At 45.2% G+C, this 27980-nt stretch overlaps 1 protein-coding gene across 1 annotated transcript; it reads left to right on the top strand.

Moving 5' to 3' along the window:
• Positions 1-22: 22 nt before the first annotated feature.
• On the top strand, positions 23-27470 carry PRPS2 (phosphoribosyl pyrophosphate synthetase 2). The gene is made up of 7 exons (XM_030845203.3): positions 23-350; positions 5766-5949; positions 13604-13702; positions 14699-14823; positions 21938-22111; positions 23034-23193; positions 24866-27470. Exons 1-7 carry the CDS (start codon positions 229-231, stop codon positions 24956-24958), a joined length of 957 nt encoding a protein of 318 aa, XP_030701063.1. The 5' UTR covers positions 23-228; the 3' UTR covers positions 24959-27470.
• Positions 27471-27980: the final 510 nt, after the last annotated feature.

Below are 27980 nucleotides of genomic sequence, written 5' to 3'. Positions count from 1 at the left end.
CCCCGCAGCTCCTCCTCCCTCAGCTCCACCGCCTCCAGCTCCTCCTCCCCCAGTCCCGTCCCTCCCGCTCCTGTCTCCCAGCTCCGCCCCTCCAGCTCCGCCCCCTCCAGCTCCTCTTAGCTCCGCTCCTGCCGGTGTCTGCCAGTCGCGCTTTCCAGCTCTCGCTACAGGGTTCCGTGTTACCGCCGCCTCCGACGCCCCGCGCCGCTTGGAGCCCCGCGCCTGACCATGCCCAACATCGTGCTCTTCAGCGGCAGCTCACACCAGGACCTGTCTCAGCGCGTGGCCGACCGGCTGGGCCTGGAGCTGGGCAAGGTGGTCACCAAGAAGTTCAGCAACCAGGAGACCAGGTGGGGGCCGGGCCGGGGAGGGCGCTGGGCGCGCGGCTGCGGTGCCGGGCCGGCGCCGGCGCTTACCTGGGACCCCCTCCGCGGCCGCCCGCTCCGCCTTCCGGGGCGGGACGGCCACTACGCGGCCTCCGCGCCACCGCCGCGGCGTCCGGGAGAAGCCGAAGAGGGCGGCCCCAGCCCGGAAGAGCGACCTCCGGGCGGTCACAGGGCACGGGAGGAGGTAGGCGCAGCTGGCGGGAACCGCGGGGCACGCGGGGAGGGACGGCCCGGGGCGAGCGCGTTCCTGCCTGGCCGATCCCAAACCCCGTGCGCGCGAGGGAACGTCCCGCCCACGTCCCCAGCCCTGGCTGCGCGCTGGATTCGCCTGGGGCCGTTGAAAGTGCCTCTTACCCGCCCTGCCCCAGAGATTCCGGTCCGAGGGCTGCGGGGTCGGCTTTTTAAAAGCTCCCAGGTGATAGTCCTGAGCTGCCAGAGTGCAGACTTCTGAGTTCTCCAGAGGCTGTGGTCCTGCAAAGGGTTTAAAGAACCTGAGAACTCCAGGGCCCACGTGCTGGGATCCCCTGTGCTAACTTTTCTGCTTCAGAGATGATGGACTTTTTCTTTTCAGCTTCTTCGTCTTCCTGCGACTCTGCTGTGTCCCGTAGCAAGGCCATGGCTTGAATGTAACTGCTGCCCATGTCTCAGGTCCACAGGAAGCGGTCGCCTCTGTCCAGTGAAGTCAGGCTGGTGGCCCCCTCTGAAGCCGGACCAGCAGCTCCTTTTTTTCCACTTTCCTGAGTCCACGCAGCTCTTGACTAATTACAAGTTGGTCCCATTTCTCCCCCCACTTAAGTATCTTCCACTGTACTCACTTACTGATCTTCTTTTTTTTTTTTTAAGTTACCGATCGTTTTGATATCTTTGGCAAAGATTCAGTTCGGGCAACATTTCCAACAAGCGGTGCTGGAACAATTGTTGGCAGCTGCAAAAAAACCCCAAAAAAGTCCATCCATACTTCCCACCATTTCAAAAATGAACTTGAAATGGATCGCAGGCCTAAATGTAAAACCTAGAACTAGAAATTTCTAGGAGAAAACATCGGAGGAGAATCTTGATGCCCTTGAGGTGGGCAAAGATTGCTTAAATACCGAGGGGTTATTATTATTACATGGAGAGAAGGTGGAGGTTGCTGTTTTCAGCTTGTTAGGATATGGGAAACCCTTATTCCAGGTGGGAAATCACCACTGCATAACCCTGATGATAATATAAGTGAAGAAACATTTGTGAATGAGTATCAGGTGGTGTTACTGCACGAGTCCTTCAGCTAAAGAATTCCACTTGGCAGAGTTTTATCCAGAGGTCTCAGAGGAAGTCCAGGGCTCTGGAGAAGGATAGTGTATTTATGTTTGAATGCCACAATATCTGGCAGTCCTGTTCAAGTTGCAGTAGCTTTCAGAAGAATGGGATGATAGTTTGTCTCCTGGCGGCAGTGTCATATAAGTCAAGGAAAAATTTTTATTTGGTTTTGAGTATTTTATAACTACCACTCGATAATTAGAAATCATGAGGTGTGAGAAACCACTCAGCCTGAAGTCTGGGAATTGCTATATAGTTACATTTTATGTTTTTAATATCTAGACTATAAAAGGTTAACTTCCTGACTTTTCTCTTTCCCATGAACTGTCTAGGCCCGGAGGTTGATTCTTTTATAAGGAGGACTGTATCAGATACTGCACTAGTGATCCGGTTTTTACCGTGGGGTCCTAGAGGTGAGAAGCAGAAGGGCAAAGGAAGAGATAATTGATACAATTCATGTCCAGGGGCCCCTTCCTGAACCTCTCCCTGAACCAAGACGAGAAATCTGGTGTGGCGCCTGGTCCTCAACTCCTCCCATTACCCATTTTAAAAACACTAATTGGACACAGAGCCTCATGATTTTACCTTCTCATCTCTAAATTATTTAAGGTCTGCAGGGAGACATTGGCTCCAGCTTTACAATTGACCACTGAAGGAGCACAGTGATGTCCTAGGACAGCACTGATGATGGTGTCTGAAAGTCTACTGTAACCCATTATGTTGGTCAGTGAACATGCCCAGAGCAGCTAGCTGGATCCTGAGACCCAAAGTTCTGGTTATCTGTTGTGTAACAAGTCACCCCAGAGCTCAACGGCTTGAAACTAATTGTTTATTTGATTCTCAGACCTGCAGTTTGGACAGGGCTCAGCAAGGAAGGCTTGTTTCTATCCTGTGTGGTGGAGGGGCTGGAGGGTCCACTTCTAAGCTGGCTCACTCACATGGCTGGTAAGTTGGCACTAGCTTTGGCCTGAGAGCTTGGTTAGGAACCTCAGCATCTCTCCCCACAGGGCTGCTGGAGCTTCCTTATTAGAGCGTGGAAACTGAGGTCCAAGCACAAGGATTCCAAAACACAGGAAGTGGCAGCTCCCAGTCTATTAAGGCCTGGGCCCCAAAGTCAGTGCATCGTCACTTCTGTCGCACTGTGTTGTCAAGCACGGAGTCCTCCCAGATCCGGGGAAGAGGCCATAGACTGCACTTCTTGATGGGAAAAGTGTTAGTCTGTGGCCCGTCTTTTAATTACCACACCCATTCGTTGGTGGCTCAGATAAACTCATCAGCCTTCTTATTTCAGGGTCAGTAAAGAGCAGTGGACGCTGCCTCCTGGCCACAGTTTTTAAAAGACCTAGAGTAAAGATCAGTCGCAACCATCTTTATGAGTAGAAGCAGGAATAGCTTTGGGGAAAAGTTGCCATGGTGATTGTATGTATTTTCTGTCTTCCCCTGGACTGCTAGTCATATGGGGATTGAGGTTCCTTAGAAAAACTAGGCCAGAGAAGCTGAAATTCGGGGATTAAACAGTCATAACACCAGCAGTTGTTGGCAAACCTTTTCTGTAAGGGGCAGACAACATTTTAGCCTTCGTGGACCCATGGTGGCTCTGCTGCTGTTAGGTCTTACAGTTCTGTAGGTTAGAAGTGCATCATGGGTCAGTGTTGCTTTCTGGAGGCTCTAGGGGAGAATCCATTACCTGCTTTCCCAGCTCTCAGGGGCTGCCTACTTTGCTTGGCTCTTGGCCCGTTCTTCCATCTTCGGGACCAGCCACATAGCACGTCTCTGACCCTACGTCAGTCCTCACATCTCTTTCTCTGACCTCTTTTCTCTCCCTCTTCCATTTTTAAGGACCCTTGTAATCACACTGGGCCAACTACAATAATCAAGGGTAATCTCCCTGTTTTACGGTCACCTGACTAGTAGCCTTAATTCCATCTGCCACCTTGCTTCCCCTTTGCCCTATAAACGAACATATATATTCAAAGGTTCTGGGGATTAGGACATAGACGTCTTTGGGAGGCCATTATTCTGCCCACCCCATTCTCAGCTCACGGGCTATTATTGACCCCTGAGCTTTATGATACTGTGATTTCCAGATTGACTTCACCTCGCAGTTGATGTGATGTTCATGAAGGAATTACACGTAGCTCTTTAGTACTCGGATCGGAGGGAGTATGTAGAATTCGGTCTGTCACATGCTCATCCCGAGGTTGGCATCGTACTCTTTCCATCCATGGCAGAGCACGTGCGAGGTTAAGACCCACTGTTATCAAAACTCATTTTCAGATCCTGTCAACTTGAAAAATGGCATTTTTGTCTTCTAATTATTCTGTTTAAAGTTGAGTAGAAGCTTCTGTTGATTCAGATAGACTGCTATATGGTATTCGAAATGCCATTTGTGTTTACATTTTCTTAAGAAATAATTAGCTCTTTTAATAAAACAATACCATTGGGTATAATGGGTTTCTGATTGCAAGAGACGGGATACAGGTAACTGTGTATGTATGCCAGTGTTGTGCTGACTCGTTCTCTTGTTGAACCCCCAGAATCCTGTACCTGAAATACAGAAGCTTCCTGGTAGGCAATTTTCAAAGACTTTAGCTCCTATTTGCTTTCTCAAGAAGCTACTGGAGGATGCCCATCAGTAAAACAAGGAAGTGCACCAAGAAAGGGTACAGAAAGTGGGAACTCGAGGGCAGGAAAGGGGTGGAAGCAATCCCCAGGAGACAGCTGTGCACAGCTGGAAAGAGAAGGCAGCTCAGGGAGAGCCTCGGGCAGGCCGAGGAATGGAGATCACGCTTGAGGCCTTTGACGTTGACATTGTGGGATTTAGTTTGTTAGCCAAGTGTTGAGGCTGCCATTTGTATGCAGTACTCGGAAAACTTAGTAGTTGAAGAGGTTGGATAATTTCCTCCAGGGTAAACAGACCCCCAAAAGTTGTGCATAGAAGGGCAATACGAACTTGGTTTTCAGTTTACTGAATGACTCAGCTCTGAATGGCACTGACACAGTTAAAATTGTAGCTCTCAGATTTAGTTGGAAAATGCTGATCGATGTGAGGAAGATGGCAAGATGAGATGGGAAGGCTGCACACGGGTGCGGGCGACGGGTTGGGGAGGAGATAGGGGTCAACACGTGATGCCTAGGATGAAAAATCCAGATGAACGGGCTTCCCTGGTGGCGCAGTGGTTGAGAGTCCTCCTGCTGATGCAGGGGACACGCGTTTGTGCGCCGGTCCGGGAAGATCCCACATGCCGCGGGGCGGCTGGGCCTGTGAGCCATGGCCGCTGAGCCTGCGCGTCCGGAGCCTGTGCTCCGCAACGGGAGAGGCCACAACAGTGAGAGGCCCGCGTACCGCCAAAAAAAAAAAAAAAAAATCCAGATGAAGCAATACAAACGTAAGGGAGGGACTTTGAAAATAAATATCTAAAGACCATGTCAAGAGTTGAAATTGGCTGCCTCTGCGCTGTTTATTTGTTTTAAGCCTTACAGAACGGATTGGAGTTTTTTAAGCAATGTGTTATGTGTAACGTTAACGAAAGTGAAAAACTAAAATACAGTATTGAGCCAAAAAGAGTTAATGTAACAGGCCTGAGACAATTTCTGAAGAGCATATGGGATCCCCTCATATATGGAAAAGGTCCCTTTGCAAGGTGGCCCTTGGCTGGCTTCTGGGAGCTTAGCTTTCGTGAGGTTTCCCGCCATTCCCTGTGGGAATAGCTCACTGCTGAACGGTGTAAACCACGTGGTTAACACCGAGTCCCTGGCCCCCCGTAAAACCCCAGGCACTGAGTCTCTAATGAGCTTCCCCGGGAGACAGTGCTTCACGTGTGTTGTCACAGCTCGTTGCCGGGGGAATTCACACGTCCTCTGTGACTCCACGAGGGTAAGGACTCTTGGAAGCTTGTGCCTGGTCTACCCAGACCTCGCCCGTGTGACTTTTCCCTTTGCTGATTTTGTTCTGTCTCCTCTCAGTGGAAGAAGTCATACCCTCGAGGACCACTGCCTGCCAAGTCCTAGGGAATCACAACCCTGGGGGTGGTCACAGGGATGCTTTCCTATTAATGGGTGGCATGTTCCTTCCCCTAGCGTCGAGATTGGCGAAAGTGTGAGGGGAGAAGATGTGTACATCATCCAGAGTGGCTGCGGAGAAATCAACGACAACCTGATGGAACTCCTCATCATGATCAACGCCTGCAAGATCGCGTCATCCTCCAGGGTGACCGCCGTGATCCCGTGCTTCCCCTACGCCCGCCAAGACAAAAAGGACAAGGTATGGGGGCGGGGCTCCTGTTGGAGGAACCTGCTCTGCCTTAACGGCTACGTTGATTTTCTCACTTTGTACCTCTGAATCCCTGGGAAATACCTGCTCTCTCCTGTCAGGATGGAGTAAATATGCCTTCTCTGGTTGGCTCTACCAAAGGTTTGTCTTTGGACCAGCCATCACGTTAATATTTGTACATATAGAAACAGAGAAAGTGTATTTTTGCAGGTATGAAAATACCATTGCTATAATATAAAATTATTATACTTTACATATAATGAAAGTGGATGAAATTATTGTGTACCTTTGTGGTGGTGAATAGAACTACACACACACACACACACACACACACACACACACACACACACACACACACACACACACACACACACACACACACACACACACACACACACACACACACACACACACACACACACACACACACACACACACACACACACACACACACACACACACCCGGTGAGTATAAAACACTGCGGGAAGTCCTGAGCAGACCACTGGATTGCATCCATGTCGGGATCCCAGTTGTGTTATCCTACCTTACTTTTGCAAGTGAGAACCTGAGGCAAGGTTGCACCATCTCAGCATTGTTTCTTACAGCTGCATATGAGTCTACAGTTATCTCAAGATACCAAGTTTAATTTATACCGTTATCTCTTTTTAACCTTGCAAGAGGAATGAAGTTAATATTGTTGAATTATTCTTTTTGTAACACTAGCACTGTAGGAGGCTTTGTGAGTTTCTAGAAAAACTGAAGATACGGCCTCTGCCTTCAAGAAAAATCAGAGAAGTTGGAGTTGGAGGGGAACTTGAAAGGGGAATGTATTACTTTGCTGGGCCTGCGAAAACAAATGACCACAAACTGGGAGGCTTACTTAGAATGCCAGAAATGTACTCTCTTGCAGTCCTGGAGGCCAGATGTCAGAGGTCACGCTGCCAGCAGGCTGCAGTCCCTCTGAAGACTCTGGCGGAGCCTTCTTTGCCTCTTCCTGTTTCTGCTGGCTCCTGGCATTCCTTGGCTTCTGGTAGCATCATGTCCATCTCTGCCTGTCTTCACATGGCTGCCTTCCTGTGTCTCTGTGTGTCCTTTTGTCTTTTATAAAAGGACAGTTACTGGATTTAGGGCCCGCCCTAATCCAGAATGAGCTCATCTGGATCTTCACCTTAGTTACATCTGCAAAGACCCGATTTCCACATGAAGTCACAGTCTGAGGTTCTGGGTTGACGTGAGTTTTGGGGATACCATTCAGGCCTCTATGGGGAGCAACTCTTCAGCTGTTGTCCGCCTTGTATTTTATGAATAGATGGTCGGTTCCGCGGGAATCCTTTCAGTTCCATATAACATAAATCCATAAAACATGTATTTATGGACATTGAAATGTGAATTTCAGATAATTGCCACATGCCGTGAAATGTTGGGGTGTGTGTTGGGGGGGCTGTGTGTGTGTCTGTCACTTTGTGACTTGCCTTTAGCTTGTGAGCAGCCCAGACCTGAGGTCCCACCTGCTCCTGTGAAGCATGTGACGTCCCACTTGTCACTTATGGAGCTGCTTTTATTCTAAACTTGATTTGTAAGTTTTATGTGTGTTTCAATTTATTTCTTTTGTCGCATCAGTGTAGTCTGTTGTCGTAGCTCTTCCTCCCATCTGGGTGTTTCTATGGGCTTGTTCAGCATCTTGGTTCTTGTCTGTGGCATAGAGAAGCTCATATCCGGCTACCATTTCTCTTCCATGTAACAGGGGGTTTAGTAAATTCTGTATTCTGTCATTTGTCATCAGATTTTCCTTTTTTTTCTAGTAGCTTTTGCACTTGGCATGAAGATATTTGATACGTTGCTTCTTCTTTGGTAAATTCCTCCTTTTATTATTACTTGGCCCTTTCCCACTGTGTAACGATTTGGAACCCTAACTTGTTTTTTGGGTTTTTTTGTTTGTTTTTTTCTTTTTTTTTTAAAAACCCTAACTTTCTTTTTAACTGATACAAATATTGAGACGCCTGCATTTTTTGTTTGCAAGTATTTGATTGGCAGTTACCTCTTGTTCCAATATTGTATTTTCAAACTTTGTTTCTTATGTTTAATCATAATGAAGTCTTTGTCGCATAGAGAAACTAGCATGGTCTGCATGGCTGGTGTCCTGCCCCCCACACAGGGGATGTGACGGCACTCCTGGCCTCTGGCCTCTACTTGCCAGGATTGCCCTCTGTCACCACGCTGATGAAGAGCCCTCCAGAGCTCTTGCAGCCCCAGTGGGCTTAACTGTTCCCTGGAACCGTGTTGTTCAACTGTCTCTTGATCCATGTTCCTATTGTTGGACATTGAAATGGGTTTTCTTTTTTTTTTTTTTGCGGTACGCGGGCCTCTCACCGTTGTGGCCTCTCTCGTTGCGGAGCACAGGCTCCAGACACGCAGGCTCAGCGGCCATGGCTCACGGGTCCAGCCGCTCCGCGGCATGTGGGATCTTCCCGGACCGGGGCACGAACCCGTGTCCCCTGCATTGGCAGGCGGACTCTCAACCAGTGCGCCACCAGGGAAGCCCAAGATGGGTTTTCTTTTGGGGGCCATTTTGAGTACCAGTTTCTTTCCTTCCTTTCACTGTTCCTTAGTCGCTTTGCTGTAAGTGTGTTTCTTGGAAACAATATGGTAGCTGCTTTTCGTTTTTACTCCAATCAGACAGTTCCACGACTTTCTGAACTTAACCGCTGATGGAAGAGATAAGATGTGGTCACCGTCAGCAGCACAGAAGCAAGGCCATGATAGCAGTTGAGAGATGGCACCAGTAGCAGCAGAGGGAATCTGGAGTTCAGAAATGGTGCGCCGTATTGTTGGAGAAAGCTCATAGCAAAAAAGGAATCACAGAGGGCTGTGTTAGTTTCCAATTGCTACTGTAGTAAATTACTATAAGCTGGGTGGCTTCAAACAACAGAAATGGATTCTCTCATAGTTGTGGAGGCCAGAAGTTGAAAATCAAGGTGCGGCAGGGCCATGCTCCATCTGGAGGCTCTAGGGAAGGATCCTTCCTGGCCTCTTCCAGCTGCTGGCAACTGCCACGTTGCCTGGCTTGAGGCCGTATCCCTCTGACCTCTGCTTCCATCTTCACGTGGCTTCTCTTGCCTCTGTCGGATCTCCCTCTTTAAGGATACATACCATAGCATCCAGGGCCCTCTGGGATAATCTCCCCATCTCAGAATCCTTAGTAAAACCACATCTGCAAAGGGCCTCTTTCGAAATAAAGTAACAGTCACACAGGCTCCAGGGGTTAGGACCTGATATCTTTGGGGCCACCATTCAGCCCACTCCAGGGGGCCTTGATAGGTCACTGATGTGTGAATAAGTGGGTATTTAGGGACAGTTCAAGCTTTGAGATAGTGTCATTATTACATCATTTATCATGTAAGTCAGGCTACTTGAGGGCTTGAAAGGGGATTCTGTGAATAATGATGCCAGGAAACAAGTGTTCACCCAGCTGTCCCAGGTGAGTCTGACTCTTGACCACCCTTTGTAGAGCCTGGCTCTTTGGGACTGACCTCGGAGGCGGCCAGGACATGTCGATTGTTCTGGCACCATCATTTCTGACCTATCTCTAGTCAAGCTGACTCGTGTTGCAGTAAGGAGAGAGACTGTTTCTCTCACCATGCTGCTCGAAAGGGAAATCTTTAATTTTGTCTATCATTTGAGGTGTGCTTTTGGACTTTTTAAATTGCTGCTAATAACTTTTCTAACTACTCATTTCTTTCCCTAGACCAACTGGGCTGGCTTTGTATCAGGAAACTTTTGAAATGAGGGTAGCAAAGGATTTAGTAAGCACCTTAGAGAAATGGCCTGAGCCTATATGTAATTCATGTACCAGCCAGGGCTAGTGATGAGGAAACCCAGGGTGATGGGGGAAAACACTTCTCCCCGCTTTTGGCTTCACTTAGGTAGGCTAAAGGCCACGTAGTGTTCAAATGTGATGGGAAGTCGTCGGCCACACTTGTTCTATGGGCTCAGAAAGAAATTCTCCTCCTCAGCCACTGGAGGAGCCCTGGGGAGCCCCACAGACTTGTCCTTTCCTTCCCATAGGACTGTACTGTCTATGGCATCTAAGACACAATGGAATTCTGCGCAGTCGATCTATTTAGAGTTACCTGCAAAGAAGCGCAGAAAAAGCTAGAGCCTTTTAACCAGATTTAAAGCTTGTTTCATTATTTTTAACCTCACTGCTTGTTTTTAAGCAAGGCTGCACATCTGTCAAATTTTATTTTTGCTTTTATTTGTATGTGCAAGAAACCAGGGACAAGTTCTGACAGTGAAGGAAAGGTTTCATGATGACACGTCAGCACAATGTAATACTAACATGGAAAAAAGATGACAATATAGTATTCATTGTAAAAAGTGTGGTGCAGAGTGGTCTGAGTTTTGGGGTAAGACTTTGGAGCCAAGTGGACTTGGGTTTGACCTTTAGTGCCATTACTTACTCTTGTTCCGTTGTGTCTTTAGTTTCCTCCTCTGGAAGTTAAGGATGGTATTTGGTACTATTTATAAAGTGCTTGGCACACAAGTGGGCAGACTCTTTCCCAAAAGAACTAGGTGTCAGATTGTTGAGGCTTTGTGTCCCACTGGGACTCTGTTGAAATCGCTCCACTTCACCATTTGGTGTGAAAACAGCCATATTTAATATGTAAACGAAGGGGTATGGCCGTGTTCCAATAAAACTTTATTTATGGACATTGAAATATGAATTTCACATACTTTTCAAATGTCACAAAGTACTGCTTTTGATTGGTCTTCAACCACTTTAAAACCTAAAAACCATTCTTAGCTCACGGGTTGTGAAGAAACAGAGCATGGGCTGTCTTGGCCCATGAGCACCAGTCCCCTGACCTCTGCTATAGTGGGTGGTCAATAATTGCTAGTTTCCTTCCCTGCTAAAAACCGTATGATGTGGGCACAGCTGGAAATAATTACTTTTGAGGGGGTAGAAGACTTGGAGCTTTTTTTCCCCCCCAGATTTTCAAGGTTATGTTCTATTTTCAATGATCAAATAGTTTCTTTTGATTTCTTAACTGGAAAAATTGAGGACAGTTGTGCTGACACAAATTTCTACAATCTCGTCAATTTTTAAAGCCTGCGAAGTTTACACTTTTTAGCGGGGCAGCAGCCGATACATTAAATAAAATCTGGACTCTGGAGAGTCTTTGTCGAGGTTGGTCTGGCTCACAAAATATTTGACCTTTATCCGTTTTTCATTAGGGGAGTCGAACGTTTTATTTTCGGTTGCTGTACCTTGACTACCTTTGTTGAAATGTCTTACAAATTTTTCTCTGTCTTGGCTATAAAGTCAGTTGAAACTTGTGGATCATTTTTCCTGCAAGATGCAGTTGGGGGTTGAGGCAAATTGCGAAAGATGGTCCAAAAACCAAATTTGAAAACAGAGTTTGAAGAAGGAGATCAGAAAGTATGAATTTAAAAATTACCCCTGTGCTTTGGCTCTCAGAAGTAAGAAATGCTCAACGCCATGGAGAGAACGCTATGGAGAGCAGAGGACTCTTCTCGTAGGTTATCAGCTTAGAGAAAGAGCCCCAAATTGATGAGCATTGTGAGTCAGATTCCCAGCTATCAATTTGTTCTTTTTAATTATCTTGGAATTTTGTTAGACTCAATAATTCTCATAGTTAGTGAGGTGAATGACTAAGCCTCGGAAACTTGTTGTTACAGAGATCCTGTTATTAAATATTTATCGAAGAACTGTCATGTGCAAGATACAGAGCCGGGACTGCAGGTGATGTGGAAATCTCCAAAACCAATTCTTTGTCCTTGAGGGACGCATAGTCTAGTTGTGAATTATGCATCCTACATAAAATACCTTCTGATGTCAATCTTTAAGCAGGCGGCATAAGGTGGTCCCATATGGTGGGGACCAAATGCTGTGTCCCTTTAGAAGGGACAGATCATTTCTCTCTAGATTTCTCGGAGTACCTTAAAGTTTGGAGATTGGAACCAGATCTGGAGGATCAAACACATTGGGTCTGCAGAGATGGGGGTGGAATAAGGGTAAGGTGGGTGTGCAGGTGTAGATGGCAAGGCTTAGAGTGTTCTCCGGAAGAGGGAGAGAGCGGGCCCAGTCCCCACTGCAGGGAGGACCCCTCCTGGAGGCGCAGGGATGGCGGTGGGGCAGACCAGGTCTTAGTAGCTAGAGCCGCGCTGGCGGGAGGGCTTTTTATCCCAAAGGCAACGTGGACCAGAGCAGGGGAGCTAACACGATGAAAACGTGACTTAGTTGAGCAGGTTGAACAATTTTTTAAAAATTAGAAAACTGTTTCCCCATAATCTCACTTTCTAGAAACATCTACTGGTAACATTTGGGCTGTTACCTCTCATTCTTTGTGTGTGAAAAAAGTGTGTGTGTGTGTGTGTGTATTATCATCAAGTAATAGGTTTCTTTTTTATAAAAGAATGGTGTTATTAGAGAAAATAAAAATAATCTGTTCACATTGTGATATAATTCCTGTGTGTTTTTACATGAATATACTGTGTATGTGTGTGTGTGTATTTAACAGAGATCATTTGTTACTATTTTGAATGAAATCTTTTTTGTTTTCAGCTTTGAGATATAATTGACATGTGACATTGTAAGTTTGAATGAAATCTTCTATTAAGCTTACATTTCCTTTTTTGTGGTGTATAGAAATAACACTGTTTACAGCAAAATGCTGAACTCTTTCCCTAGGTCTAATCATGCCTCTATAATCCCTTGGATTGTTTTGACGTGGACAGAGTTACTGTCCGTCATTTATGGTGTGGAACCTAAAGCTATGGAGAAGTTGGGTACCTTCAGAGAGGATACGGTGTCACGCTGCGTGTGTTTCTCTGAATATCAAATTATCCATCACCTTAAGGTGTTCTTTCTTGGATATGGTTTTTGTCGAATTTGTAACAGCCTTCGCTCCCAGCTGTAGTGCAGAAACTTGTCTTTAGGGCTGGCCTTGGCCTTCAGGGCTCTGCAGGATGCGCCCCTGCCTCTCTCCCGGCATGCCCTCACATTCTGTCCTGGACCACTGCCTGTAGCCACGCTAGGATTCGTTCCGTCCCTGGATATGATCTCAGCCTCCATAACGTCACATGGGCTGCTCTTGCTGCCACACTGGTCTCCCGCTTCTGCTGGCCTCACCTTAAAAAGCACTTTCCTCAGAGGGGCCTCTGACAACCAGTGTCTTTTAACTTGATGTCCTTCATGCTCTTGTCTGTCTGTCTGTCTCTCTCCCGGGACCTATTATTCTGCACAGTTGTCACAATTGGAATTATATAAATTGTGATGTTACATGTATTTATGTTTAATTATTTGCTTCTTTGATATTTGTTTTCTATACCCAGTGTCAGGCACACTGTCTCACAGTAGTAGATGTAAATAATTAATATTTGGTGAATAAAACGGGATGAGTATCTTTTGCTATTATAAGCTATAAATTTCTTTATTAATAATGAAATCATTTAAATTACTAAGTTTAAATTATTGAAGTATTAATTTTGAATTATTAATGTTAATTTTCTTCAAGTGTAATAAAGCATCTGTGATTCCTCTTTCTTCTATAAATCTTAGTGGGAGAAACCTGGAGGTCTCCATCTCTCCCCTGTTATAAAATCCGTGCCTTTATATTTTAGAGTCGTGCTCCGATTTCGGCGAAACTCGTGGCCAATATGCTCTCGGTCGCTGGGGCGGATCACATCATCACCATGGACCTGCATGCCTCTCAGATCCAGGTTCCAGAATTCTCTTTGTTGTCCTTGGTTATGGTGGGGCCTTAGTGCAAGTGGTTAAATCCTAACGCCCTGTTAAGTTAAATAATTTTTGAAGGAGGTAACACTACATGTGTTTTTAAGTTTGTATATGGCAACTCTTGGATTTTCATCTTTTTTACTGAACTTAGAAATATATTTAATGTTGATATCGCCTGTATCCAGCACCACCTTCCCTCTACTCACTTTTGGAGGAGCAGGAATGGCTTCTTGGTAGTAAACTCTATAATTCCATCTCCACTTCTGGAAAATAATTAGAATGGGAGAGTCGTAATGTAGGTTTTTTAAAACTCTTCATAACTTAGTTCCGTAATCTGGTAAACAGGCCAAATTACACTATGCATACTCTGTGATATAGTGAATGTTGACTTATTTGGCTTATAATAAGGTGTTTAAGAAACAGCAAATCTCTCACCCATTGATCTACGAAACCATTCTCCTATTCCTTAGGATAGAGCTGATCGTAAAATAACAGACCATGTCCCCGTATTGAACTGAAATCTGCTTCTGGAACATATCTGTCTTTTGATTTAATTCTGTTTGAATTAAGAAAAGGGTGTCTGCACAGACATAGAAAAACGGTTACCAAAGGGTAAAGGTGGGGGGGAGATAAATTAGGAGCTTGGGATGAACAGATACACACTACTATATATAAATTAGGTAAACAACAAGGTCCTACTATATAGCACAGGGAACTATATTCAGTATCTTGTATAATGGAAAAGGATCTGAAAAAGAATACATATATATATATATATATAAAAATAGCTGAATCACTTTGCTGGACACCTGAAAGTAACATAACCTGGTCAGTCAACTATACTTCAATTTTAAAAAAAAAAAGAAAAAAAGGGGAGTCAGTTGAAAAGGCTTCTTTTGAATAAAAAATTCAAGTTTTATCTCATGAAAGAGATCTTTTTAAAAACCCTGCAATAACGTGACACCCGCTTCTCCCCTTAGGGGTTCTTTGATATCCCCGTGGATAACTTGTACGCGGAGCCCGCGGTCCTGCAGTGGATTCGGGAGAACATCACCGAGTGGAGAAACTGCATCATTGTTTCACCTGACGCCGGGGGCGCCAAAAGGTACTGCACAGGCCCAGGCGGCATGAGGCAGATTTAGATTTGTGTGTTTGCCGACTGCTTTTTCCTTTCCATATGTGTTAGATAAGGAAGCATGTCTTCAATTACTGAACAGTTTATTTTGCAAATAAGCAAGTAAGTAGCCAACAGGCTTCACCTCCAGAGCAGAGAGCTGTCATCTTTAACATTTCATCATTCATGAAAGAAAAAAAAATACACACAGACGTTTGGTTTCAGCAAAGAATGTTTTGAGGTTTTTTTGGGGGTTTTTTTTGGCAGTACGCGGGCCTCTCACTGCTGTGGCCTCTCCCGTTGTGGAGCACAGGCTCCGGACGCGCAGGCTCAGCGGCCATGGCTCACGGGCCCAGCCGCTCCGCGGCATGTGGGCTCTTCCCGGACCGGGGCACGAACCCGTGTCCCCTGCATCAGCAGGCGGACTCTCAACCACTGTGCCACCAGGGAAGCCCTGTTTTGAGTTTTTTAAGTTTTCATTTCTGATTATAAAAGCAATGAGCCTAATTGGAAAATAAGGCTTTTACTTAACAACACGATTGACCAAGCTAGTTCTTCTTACTACAAACATTTAGAAATGGAAGCCAAGATAGAACAATTTTAAAATGCGTGTCCGCAGAGCAGCCGGAAAGAAAGGGAGGTGTCTGTGGCCCAGAAATAAAGAAGGCTGACGGCCGTGCTCGGGGTGGCCTGGGGTATGGGTGTCAGATCCAGGAAGAGGCGGGTGGCTTGGGAGAGGCTATAATGCCCTCATGGGGGCCTCCAGACAGAAGGGAGATGGCAGGGAGACCCCTCCCTGCAGCCTGGGGAGGAAAGCCAGTCTTTCCCGATGCTGGGAAAATTGACCCCAGGCCACAGAGCCACGGCCGAGGGAGAATTCCACAAGCCCAGCTGTTCAGTAAGCACTCCCCGCTGAAGACCACCTCATTGTGCCTGACTATCCCAGTTAGGAAGCCGAGGGGGCGCAGCCCACCGAGAGCCAGCGCCTGCAGATAACAGGGCGGCGGGCAGCCAGCCCCGTGGGCTCAACAGGACAGTTACTGGGCTGTAAAAGGAGGATGCTGGACGGAAATTGACATGGCACTAAAAGCATCAGAGCGCAGGTGCACTGAATGGCATAAATAATCGTACTGAGAAGCAAATCCAGAGGGCTTTACAGAGACTCAAGGAATTAAAGAGCAATCAGTACAGACAGTTGAGGATCGGGGTGAAGATGAGGGAACGCTGATGCAGAGTGCTTTACTGTGCTCCGAGACTCAGTGAGTCAGAGTCACCTTGTAGAACTGTGCAGCTGCTCTCTGGCGGGGAGAAGAGCGGAATGAAGTTTTAATGCCCGGGCAGGGGCCTCCGTCAGGGAGGGAGAGGTGAAAGAGAGCTCCGTCCACCAGTCCTGTGAGAAAGCAAGGAAGCTCGTAAGTCTGTGCACGCTAGTAAACCTGCCACGAGAGAGTGGTGACCATCAAGCTTGGGGACAACTTTAAAATGCAAATGCCCATCCCTCATCCCTTCCACGGCCAAGCTAAGGACCTAGAATCGAACTTAAAAGCTCCCCTTCGGGTGCAAGCAACCCAGAGTGTTGTCTGCTTAAGGCAACAGGGGAATGAGAGCAACGTTTTGGAGTAATTTCTCTTGGAGATGCTTGCAGTTACTTAGAAACTTACTGAAGTCACACAGTGGCATCTGCAGGCGAATGCACTGGCCTGCTCGAAGGTTAGAGGTGAGCAAGTGGGTTGAGAGGGAGCATAAGGCGTAACTTGTTTTTAGTAACAGCTTTATTGAGATGTAATTCACATACCTCCAATTCACCCATTCAGAGTGCGCAGGTCAGTGGGTTTTGTGTATTCAGAGTTAGGCATCTGTCACCACTGTCTAATTCCAGAACATTTGCAGTCACTCCCTACTCCCTCTCCCTCCAGCCTGTGGCCACCACTAATCTCCATTGTGTCTAGGGAATTGTCTCCCTGGGCGGTTCATATGGATGGATCATAAAATAAGTGGCTTTCATGTCAGGCATATTTCTTTTTTTGACCAGAACAACTTAGTTTGATAGCTAACAGGCCAAAAGAATAATAGATTCCACAAACTTCTGTGGCCTTGTGTTTTTCCATCCCAACCCTATTTTTTTTTTTTTTTTTTTTTTTGGTGGTACGCAGGCCTCTCACTGTTGTGGCCTCTCCCGTTGTGGAGCACAGGCTCTGGACGCTCAGGCTCTGTGGCATGTGGGATCCTCCCAGACCGGGGCACAAACCCGTGTCCCCTGCATCGGCAGGCGGACTCTCAACCACTGCACCACCAGGGAAGCCCCCAACCCTATTTTTTATGTATAGGGTGATGTCTCCCATTTCCTTCTTGAGGGACCTCTATTCTTCCCAAAGTCAGAATTATGCTTTTCAAACATATACCCCCCCTTTTTATTTCACACAGATGATGTTATGCTGCACATACTTCTTTGCTGTTTTTTTTTTCAAAGCGTGTTCCGCCTTAGCAACAGTTCCCCAGCTGTGCAGTAGGTCTGCTTTCTTGGTTTTCGCAGCTGGGTGATAGGCCCTTGGGTGCGGATGTAGTGATTCCTTTAACCAGTCTCACGTTCCTCTTTAGTAGGTGCTGTTGTTTATGTTCTTAGGCACATTCCTGCAGCACGACACTCACTTTCACATTTCATATACTTGTACAAGTAGGATGCGTTCTTAGAACTGCTGTTGCCAAGTCCAGGGGCATGAGCTATTTAGGTTTTGATGGACAGGGTCAAAATTTGGTCTTTGAAAGAAGATAGGCTTCGCTGGTGGCGCAGTGGTTGGGAGTCCGCCTGCCAATGCAGGGGACATGGGTTCGAGCCCTGGTCCGGGAGGATCCCACATGCTGTGGAGCAACTGGGCCCGTGCGCCACAACTGCTGAAGCCCGTGCACCTAGAGCCTGTGCTCTGCAGTAGGAGAGGCCACTGCAATGAGAAGCCTGCGCACCGCGGCGGGGAGTGGCCCCCACTTGCTGCAGCTAGAGAAGGCCCGCGTGCAGCAGTGAAGACCCAGTGCAGCCAAAAATTAAATAAATGAATAAATTAATTAATTTAAAAATATATGAACTCAAAATTCACATATAAAAAAAAAGAAGACCATTGGGATTAGCAGATAAAACTACTATATATAAAATAGATAAACAACAAGGATCTGCTGTATAGCAGAGGAAACTATATTCAGTGTCTTGTAATAAACCATAATGGAAAAAAGTCTGAAAAAGAGTATATAAATATATATATATGTATAACTGAATCACTTTGCTGTACACCAGAAGCTAACACAACATTGTAAATCAAGTATACTTCAATTTAAAAAAAAGAAGATAGGGCTTCCCTGGTGGCGCAGTGGTTGAGAGTCCGCCTGCCGATGCAGAGGACATGGGTTCGTGCCCCGGTCCGGGAAGATCTCACATGTCGCGGAGCCGCTAGGCCTGTGAGCCGTGGCCGCTGAGCCTGCGCATCTGGAGCCTGTGCTGCGCAGTGGGAGACGCCACAACAGTGAGAGGCCCGTGTACCAAAAAAAAAGAAGATAGACCAGTTGACATTCCCAAGTATGGATGCCAGTGACTTTGTACACAGGCTTGCTTACACAGCAGATGATCGGACTTCTTTTACTTTACAGATCGGCTGAGTGATACATGGCATCTCCTCCTGTAAATTGCAGTTGCGTGCATAAGGTTGAGCGCTCCTTCTAGCATGTTCATATTTTGTTCATACCTTTTGCATGTTCTGTCAGCTGGAGGCCTCTTCCTCTGGCTTGTTAGGAGTTCTGTGCAGGCAGGAAATGACATCTTTTCTTCTCGTGTGTAGCAAGTAAGTCCCCAAGTTTTTCACTTCTTCCCTTTTTGTATTTTTCTTCTCTGCAAGACTTTTAAAACATGCTTATGTACTCACATTTATCTCTGTTTCACATTATGGCTTCTGGGTTTATGAAGGATCACCCTTAACATTTTTCTTCTCCCATGATTTCATATGTTTTAAGGGTTGCTTTTTTCCTTTTTAATGTTTTGATTTTTCTTCCATCTGAAATTTGTTTTGGAATAAAGAGTGAATTAAGAATCCAACTCCCCCTGTCCCCAGCTATCTGAATTGTCCCCAGAACTATTCAGTAATCAATTTTTCTCACATTGATTTGAAATACCATCTTTTATTATATACCAGGCTCCCCCATCTACTTGCCAACTCCTGCTCAAAAAATGCAGAGTCAGCTAGCCAGAGGAAATGGCCAGTAGCAAGATGCTGTTTTTGTTCAGATCCCCTTCAGAGTAGTTCCGCTCCGATCACCCCTGCTCCCCCTCTGCCGGGAGAGGCAGGCTTTTTAGGGGCATGCATTTCCGGTTTTTTGTCACCTCCATTCCTCACCAGTTTTTGCTACACATTCTTGTCATCCTCATATCCTGGAGTAAGCTGTTCCCCAACCGACAAAATAGCCTCGCAGGTAACGCATGATACGTACAGTTGACATTATCTGTGGCTTCTTTGTTTGATGCAAGAAGTCGTATTTCACCAAGAAAAATAGATATCTATCTGACAAATTGGAACTTGTTGTCATAGAAAAAACTTTGAGGCTTGATTTGTTCCAGGTACAAGTTAGTATCCCCACAAAACTTAATATCGCCACAAGAGGTCACTTGTGGGTAGAAAAAAATAAACCTTAGGAAACACACCACTGTTGAGATAGTCAGTATTAACGTAAAACTGGTCTGGGAAGTTGGTGAAACTAAATAATTCAGATTTGACTTTTTTCTCTTTTCTTTTAAAGAGAATGTAATAGTGTATCCAGAAGAAATGGAAATCAAACTATGTATTATTTTTGTCCTAGCTTTTTCCACCCAAGATTTCTATATGATACACTGTCTCAGCATCGTATGTTAGGAATAGGTATTAAGTCTCAGTTATACATCAGGAAAAGAAGAGTTGGAACCTGCGGAGAAATAGGAATGTTCTCGCAACCCAGGGGGCTTTTTGCAGGGATATTTTCCTTTATTCTCTGCTTCTGATGTTACCATTGGGTACCTGCAGTGGCTGGAGCTCCCCCACTCATGTTCCACGCCTGTCCCCAACCCCCCAAAACCTGAGCTTCTTTCCCACGCAGGCCTCCGCGCCCCTGCTGGTGTGTTTGTGCACAGGCTTAGGAGAGCGGATCACATGGCAGAACGCAGGTTATGCTTGGACTTGAGTTGCTTCAAACTTCAGCCCCAGTGGTGGCGCTTCCCCACCGCACTGAGATCTTCCTGGTCCTTACAAATAAACAGAATTTTAATGTATACGCACGTACATAAGGTGTTCAAGAGTCTTTCTTGGGAAAACCTGTCTTGCGTTCTGAGAAACTAGCTTTCCTTAATGGGAGTTTAAATGGCTTATCTTTTATGGAATTGGCATATAGATAGTAGTATATGTTTTAGGGCGATTATGGGGCAAAATCTTGGTCAGCATTCAAATTCTATTTAGTTATATATATGCCACAATTTAAAAAAATACTTGTTGAATGTTCTCAGAAACAAGCAGGTGTAAGCTGTGGTACACAGTCCCCTTCATGCTGCGCTCTTGGCCCCAGAGAGTGGGTTCCTCTCAGCGCCTTGGCCACACTCGGCTTGATCAGAGCACGCATGGGGCGCCACTCGTGGTTACCAGCTGAGGAGGACGCAGTGAATGGGACCACGACTTAAAAAGCGTCCAAGAGGTTGCATCCTCCAGTCGCTGCATACTAAATTAGGGTGTGTGAGTGTGTATGTTTTGGTCCCTCGATAAAAAGTTTTTCAGCTGAATTGCATCAGGAGTGACCCTCATTTCAAAAAGTGAAACGGGAAAATCTTCATGTCACCTTATGTCTATGGTGTTATTTTGCACTGTTTCATCATTGAAGTCTATTCTTCACAGGAAAAATCTGGAATGTTCCAGGCTCACTAGCAAGCCTGGCCTGCCACCTTCTCCTCCTTTTGCCAGTTCAGGCCTTTCAGAGCTGATCACTTTTGAGCATTTGCCCTAGTTGTGCAGAGGCCTGGACTGTGATTACCGTGTCCGGAGGCCTCGTGTCCCGTGAAGCCCGTTGTCCTAAGCGTACAGATTACATGGCTGCGCTCACCCGGACTTTGTCCCCACTGGCTGCTCCCTACACTGAGCAGTTAGTATTTTCTAAATAACTTGCTTTTAGTTGTGCCCCTGACTTTAAAAGGTACCCACAAGGGCTTCCCTGGTGGCACAGTGGTTGAGAGTCCGCCTGCCGATACAGGGGACACGGGTTCGTGCCCCGGTCCGGGAAGATCCCACATGCCGCGGAGCAGCTGGGCCCGTGAGCCATGGCCGATGGGCCTGCGCGTCCGGAGCCTGTGCTCCGCAACGGGAGAGGCCACAGCAGTGAGAGGCCACGTACCGCAAAAAAATAAATAAATAAATAAAGGTACCCATAAACACTAACCTGTTGAGTGTCAGCTGCTTAGCCAGGAGTTTTAGCCCATGGTCAAGGCGCCCTGGCTTTCTTCCCCAGCTGCCACAAATGCAAGGCCACATCCTAGCATGTTTCTCCCCTTGCGTCGCTTAATACATATCCCAGACCAGGCCTGGCTTTGCAAGGGAGGCCTGGTTCTTGCATTATCTTGAGTATGGCTGGTCACGACAGTCCTAAAATACAGCTGTGAAGAACACAAGTTTTTTTGTATTGACAGTGTTTGATGTATCTGTCTGTGTCTTTTTTTTTTTGTAATGAATCTAGAGTTTTTTAATATAATTTTGGGAATACGTTTTCAGAATTAGTCTAATTTTTTTCCCTATCTATATTTTTTAACTTTTAATTTTATATTGGAGTATAGTTGGTTAACAGTGTTGTGTTAGTTTCAGGTATACAGCGAAGTGATTCAGTTATACATATACATGTATCTATTCTTTTTTCAAATTCTTCTCCCATCTAGGTTGTTACAGAATATTGAACAGAGTTCCCTGTGCTATACAGTAGGTCCTTGTTGGTTATCTGTTTTAAATATAGCAGTGTGTACATGTCACTCCCAAACTCCCAATCTATCCTCCCTGCCACCTTCCCCCTGCTAACCATAAGCTTGTTCTCTAAGTCCGTGTCTGTCTGTGTCTTTGAGCAGGGTCACGTCAATCGCAGACAGGTTGAATGTGGAATTTGCCTTGATTCACAAGGAGAGGAAGAAGGCAAATGAAGTGGACCGGATGGTGCTGGTGGGCGATGTGAAGGACCGCGTGGCCATCCTTGTGGATGACATGGCCGACACATGTGGCACCATCTGCCATGCTGCGGACAAGTATGCGTGTGGTTTGGGACCCCTGAGGAGAGTGTCAGGGCGTCTCATTAAGAAAGGAAGAATGTCAGCTGTTAAAAAACTCGGCTCACTTTTCCTAATTATTACTGATAGCTTAGTAGTAGTTTTTCAGACCAAAGTCAATTCTAGGCCTATTTTTTTTTCTCGGTAGGGAAAAAACTGTTGTCCTTTATGGCCTGGTTTTCATTTTCAAGGTTGAACTTTCAGTGTATTTTTAAAGAAGTTCAGGGAAGGTGCTTCTCCTGAAACTGAGCACAGGAGGAAAAAGACAGTCTTTCGGCCTCTTCAGGCCCTCGCTTCCTTGGCTTGCCTTCACTCCAGCCTTCTCAGCGTTGGCTTCCAGGGACTTAGAGCTGGGCTGTTACGCGTGGGAGCCACCACCCAGCCATGCACGGCTGCAGAACGCGTGGACTGTGGCCCGTCTGACTTGAGATGTGCTGGGAGGGTAGAATGCACAGCCGGTTTCAGAGACAGAACGAAACAAAGAGTGTATAATACCTCAGTTTTGTGTATTGATTGTATGGCAACATGGTGACATTTTGGCTTTACTCTTTTAAACCTGGGCAGTTTTGTTCCCTGGGAGACATTTGACAATATCTGGAGACATTTTTGGTTGTGACAACTGAGGGGACGGGTGTTGCTGTTGGGTAGAGGCCAGGGATGTGCTGCACAGCAAAGAATTATCCGGGCCCAACGTCAAGGCTGATAATCCCTGATTTAAGGGAATGTAAAGTGTTTGGCCAGCACATACCTTAAAAGATCCTGTTTTAGACTGATAAATGTGAGTGAAATTGGTTCCCTGTTTTCCTTTATGGAACACACTATTGCTTTTAAATTCACGCTGAGGGGAGAATGCTTCAAGAATATTTGTGTGCACTTAGTTTTTTTCTCTTTTATTTTATAGGCTACTCTCGGCCGGAGCCACCAAAGTTTATGCTATCCTTACCCATGGGATCTTCTCTGGGCCAGCTATTTCCAGAATAAATAATGCTGCCTTTGAGGCTGTTGTTGTGACAAACACTATTCCCCAAGAGGACAAAATGAAACACTGCTCCAAGATTCAGGTACTGGCTACACTGCAGGCAGAGCCAAGCAGGGAGGCAACTCGCATCTTGTGTGTGTGACCACTTGCTAAGCAGATGTCAGTAGAGGTTGTAGCTTCCCGTAATGGGAAGGTATGATACATGTTAGATGTCTGGGAAAGGCTGGGGCCAGCAGAGGTCAAAGTTATAAATAGTAAGTGAATAAAGCCAAAGTAAAGAACATTAAGAAACAGGCTGTGGTAAAGCTAAACAGAGTTACCACATGACCCCCCTGGTCCACCTCTAGGGTTATTCCTCCAAATCTGAAAATGGCTGTTCAAACGAAACCTTATGCACGAACATTCACAGCAGGCCTTATTCACGGTAGCCAAAAGGTGGAAATGACCAAATGTCCACCGACAGTTGAATGGTTAACCCAAGTGTGGCCTCTTCATACGATGAAATATTCCTCAGCCTTAAAAAGGAAGGAGATTTTGATACTTGCAACAACATGGATGAACCTTGAAAGCGGTATGCTAAGTGAAAGAAACCAGTCACAAAAGGACAAATATTGTGTGATACGTAAACTAGATTCCACTTAGCTGAGGGCTCTAGAGTAGTCAGATTCATAGAAAGGGGAAGTAGAGTGGTGGTTACCAGGAGCAGGGTGTTTAATGGTGCAGGGTTTCCGTTTGGGACGATGAAAAAGTTTGGGAAATGGTTACACACCACTGGGAATGTAGTTAATGCCAGTAAGTTCTATACTTAAAAATGGTTAAAATGGCATCTTTTGTGGTACATGTATTTTGCCACAGGTTTTTAAATGGGGAGGAAAACAAGCAGCTTGGCTGTGCCAGGGGTCTCTTAGCTTTACTCCTTCTATCCCTCCTGCCTTGGGAGGCCCCCAGAGAGTTGGCAGTGATCACTTTACACCAGCTGGCCTGAAATAAGTTGAAGGGGTTTGAGTCCTCGTTTTGCCTCTGTGTCTTGGTGAACCTTGGCAAGTCCTTTCATTGCTGGAAGCCTACATGCCCATCATTAGAGCATGAAGGTGGATCAGTGATCTGCTTCGTGATTTCTCATCCATCGGAGAGCAACACAGTTCATTCGGCACCAGGAGATTCATTAGAAAATGGTCAGAATAGCTATGCCTTAGATTTTCATGTCTGATTCTCAGTAGTTGAGAGTCAGCAAATTAAGGCCCCCGGGCCCAATCCAGCCCACCATCTGTTTTTGTAAATAAAGTTTTACTGAAACACAGCCATGCCCATTCATTTATGTATTGTCTATGGCTGTTCTCATGCTGACCCCGGAGTTAGATGATTACAGCTGTGCTGTCAGACGTTACAGTTTCTGTGTTTTCAGAAACCAAGAGAGAGAAAAACCTTCCACATGATGATTGAGTAAAATTAATTTTAAAACAACAAACACTGAAAGTAAAGGATGTCTCTGGTTAACAGCGGCCCTGAAAAGCCTTTGAAGTATCTGCACTGAAAAATCTCACTTCCAGGATCCCGTACAGGATTGTAATTTGAAGACAGACCCAAAACTGTCAGTCCTCTCAGAAGAAATGGCTGTGGGGAGGTTCGATAGTAGCACATCTTATGTGCTGGAGAAAGCGTTTCTAGGCTTTCTGGCTTCTAAGTTTCCAATTAAACATCACTGAGATGTCCCACTTTCTTCTCCTCTTTTCTGTCTTTTCATTGGTGTTTAGGTTATTGACATTTCGATGATCCTGGCCGAGGCGATTCGAAGGACCCACAACGGTGAATCTGTGTCTTACCTGTTCAGCCACGTCCCACTGTAAATCCAGGATGTGAGGTGTGGAAGCAAGCCTGCTCTGGCTTCTGACTTGCGTGCATTTGTCTGATTATTAGCTTTAGGACTAAGTAGTTATATTAATGCAAAAGCATCAGATCTTTGTATACTCCGAGGGCCACTGGTTTTCCCCCTCTTAAAGCTCCCGACCATTTATTTTCAGTTTGGTGGGGAGGGCAGTGGTTATTTGATCTTTAAGTGAACAGTCTTAAATGAGAAATGTTTCTGTTATCGTGATTTGTTCTGATAGGTGACCTTTTTTTCCTTTGTTCTGTCAGTGCTTTGAGGCCACAACTTTTAAGTTTATAATTCCATTGTGGAAGTTCACAGTTTATGTATTTCAGGGTTACCAAAGGTCAGCTCAGATTAAAGCCTCTGTGTAAATATAAAATGATAATGCCTGTGGACATTTGGGTGAAACCCTGTAGAGAATTAGCCTTTTGCTTCTAAGTCAACCTTAGAGAATTTTTAATACCCTGAATTTTGAGTATTTGTTTTAGTGATCAGGTTTCCAAGAAACCATTTTGGTTATTATGCTTAATTTGGACCAAATTTTATGTAGCTGAAGATGGCCACTGACACGTTTAATTCTGGTAAACATTACACATATCAGAGGCAATGTAGTTCAGTATTTTTTTATTGCCACTTCTAAAAATCGTAACTGTCACTTATCTGAAATACCTTGTTCTAAAATTCCAAAATTATGTTCAGCAATAGAGCTGACAGAGAAACTGTTTTGAGGTAGTCTGCAAGTACACTGTCACATTCATGCTGTGTCCATCCCAGATGCACCTCATGTCCTGCCATCTTGTTTTTTTTAATGTCCTGTTTTTAGCTCTAGCTTTTACTTTGCCTTTTTTCCAAGAGTTTCATGTTGTGGATTTCCGTCACAACAAAGACTTCTTCGCTAAGTCCCCTCACATTTACTAGTCTGATCTCTGTTTTGCTTTTAACATGAGAAAAAGATGAATTGTTTGTGGGTGCCTCCAAATACATATTTAAATATTATTTCCTTAGTGTTGATCTCATGGTCTTTTGCCTTTTGTACTCACAAGTATCAAGCCTTCTAGGCAACAGATTATTGTAACTAAAGCAGTTACCTGAAAAGTGTGGGTGAGAAAGGCCTAGAAAAAAAAGGACAAATAAGGAAACATTAGTTGCTCCATGAAGTTAATGTTCAAATGGTGGCCCAGGAGTGATGGTGGAGGGGAGATAGCTTTATCCACAGGTGGCTTTTGACGGCTGCTGAGTGAGGCGCGCCCATCTCCGGTGGCAGGCGGCAAGCATCAACTCTGAATTTTCCTAAGTGCGCGTTGGTGGACAACCAACTGAGCGCTTCCGCCCCCAAAGAAGAAAATGTGCCTGCACAGACAAAGCCCAGGAATAATAAATAACAATCTCCTTCTGCTGAATCTCAAAACTTGGAGAGAAGAAAGTCTCTGATCTAAATTCTGTGGGTGGAAAAATGAAATCTGTTTAAGTTGTTAACAAACCTGAATAACAGTCTTTAAGGTTTCAGACTTCAGTACAGCAGAGGGTGAATCAAAGTTTAAAAGTATCATCTTAGTCATCGCAGAGACTAGCATTTTGCTGTACCTTAAGAGGGCTTTTGAGAAAAAATCCTAGTGTAGCCTGGTTAAGGTCAGCTATTCAATACGATGGACGTTATCTAGACAAGAGTTGATTTGAGATATGTGAAGAGCCTATTTAGATGTATGTAATTTTTATTTTGGACAAATGAGTGATATCTGTATTTCTTGAAATTTCTATGCATAGAGAAATGAAAATGTAGTTATGAACGCACGCAGGTAGACAGCTTCGCATCCCAGTGTGGACATGATGACAATGACTAAAACCAGTTGATTTAAAGGTAGTCATTTCATCTAAGATTTAAGAGTCTAACACATAGAGCTAGTTTTAAAATAATGATCTTCAGATAAAGAGATAAAAATCGGTATTGTCATTCTCTGAATTAAGAACTGATTGTTTCTATGGTTATTTATCTCCACTTTTGTATTTTAAAGTACTTCTGGTACATCTGTCAACTAAATAGACTAGAGGTAGCCCTGCACGGCGGCAATGTAGCCCTTAACTATTTGATGGTCCAGTTCAAAAAAGATGATGAAGACAGCCTTGAGAGCAGCGTAATCCCAGAACTTGTGCGTCCCTTGCTGCTTATGCGGAAACATTTCAGTGAAACCACCAAATATATTGCTCCTGTCTGACTCTGCTGCATGGCAGTTGACTTGGCGTACATCTAACCAAAAAGGGGAGCCAGAGAAATATGAATATACCAAAGTTGCTCAGTTTCCAACTTAAGTTACATTAACCAACTTAAAGAGGTTCGTAGTATAACTTTCCTTTGGTAGATATGATGTCAAATAGATTGAGGAACTACGTCATTTGCAGTGCTTGTATTGGTTTAGAATATAGGATTCGAAGATCTTCCAACACTGTACTAAAAACATTTCAATAAAATCATGCTCCTTCTTTCTTTCATACTTTGTATCATCATTGTGGAGTAATATGTTTTGACGGAGTGATGTGTTCTGATGGGTACCTTGAAGTGTTTGCCGCATCATGGCTGTAGCCCAGCATATAAAGTTACAGAAAAGCCAGAAGTTCACTGAAGTCAGCTCTTCTCCGTTTTGAAGGTGTTTCCGAAGAACTGATGAGCATTCTCCTTGCCCCAAAGCATAATATCTGGGCCACGTAAGAATGCTAGATGTTTCCTATAAAATTGAAGATTGCACTGTGTGTTTATACATCAGAGTAGTCGTGTTCAATACCCATAGGTTAGAATGGACCAAACTTAAATGTAGGCCCCATAGAAGTTTTTCACATGCTTTGATTTCAGAAGCACCAGGAACTGTCACCTATTCTGTGATGCTTTAAGTTACTCTCGTGGAGACGAAGTAAAAAAAATTCTTTTTGGCCACACCCTGCGTGTAGCATGTGGGATCTTAGTTCCCCGACCAGGGATCACACCCGTGCCCCCTGCAGTGGAAGTG

This window comes from Globicephala melas, chromosome X, assembly GCF_963455315.2.
Source record: "Globicephala melas chromosome X, mGloMel1.2, whole genome shotgun sequence".
In the NCBI taxonomy this organism is placed as follows: Eukaryota; Metazoa; Chordata; class Mammalia; order Artiodactyla; family Delphinidae; genus Globicephala; species Globicephala melas.
This window is presented reverse-complemented; position numbering and strand designations above follow the sequence as displayed.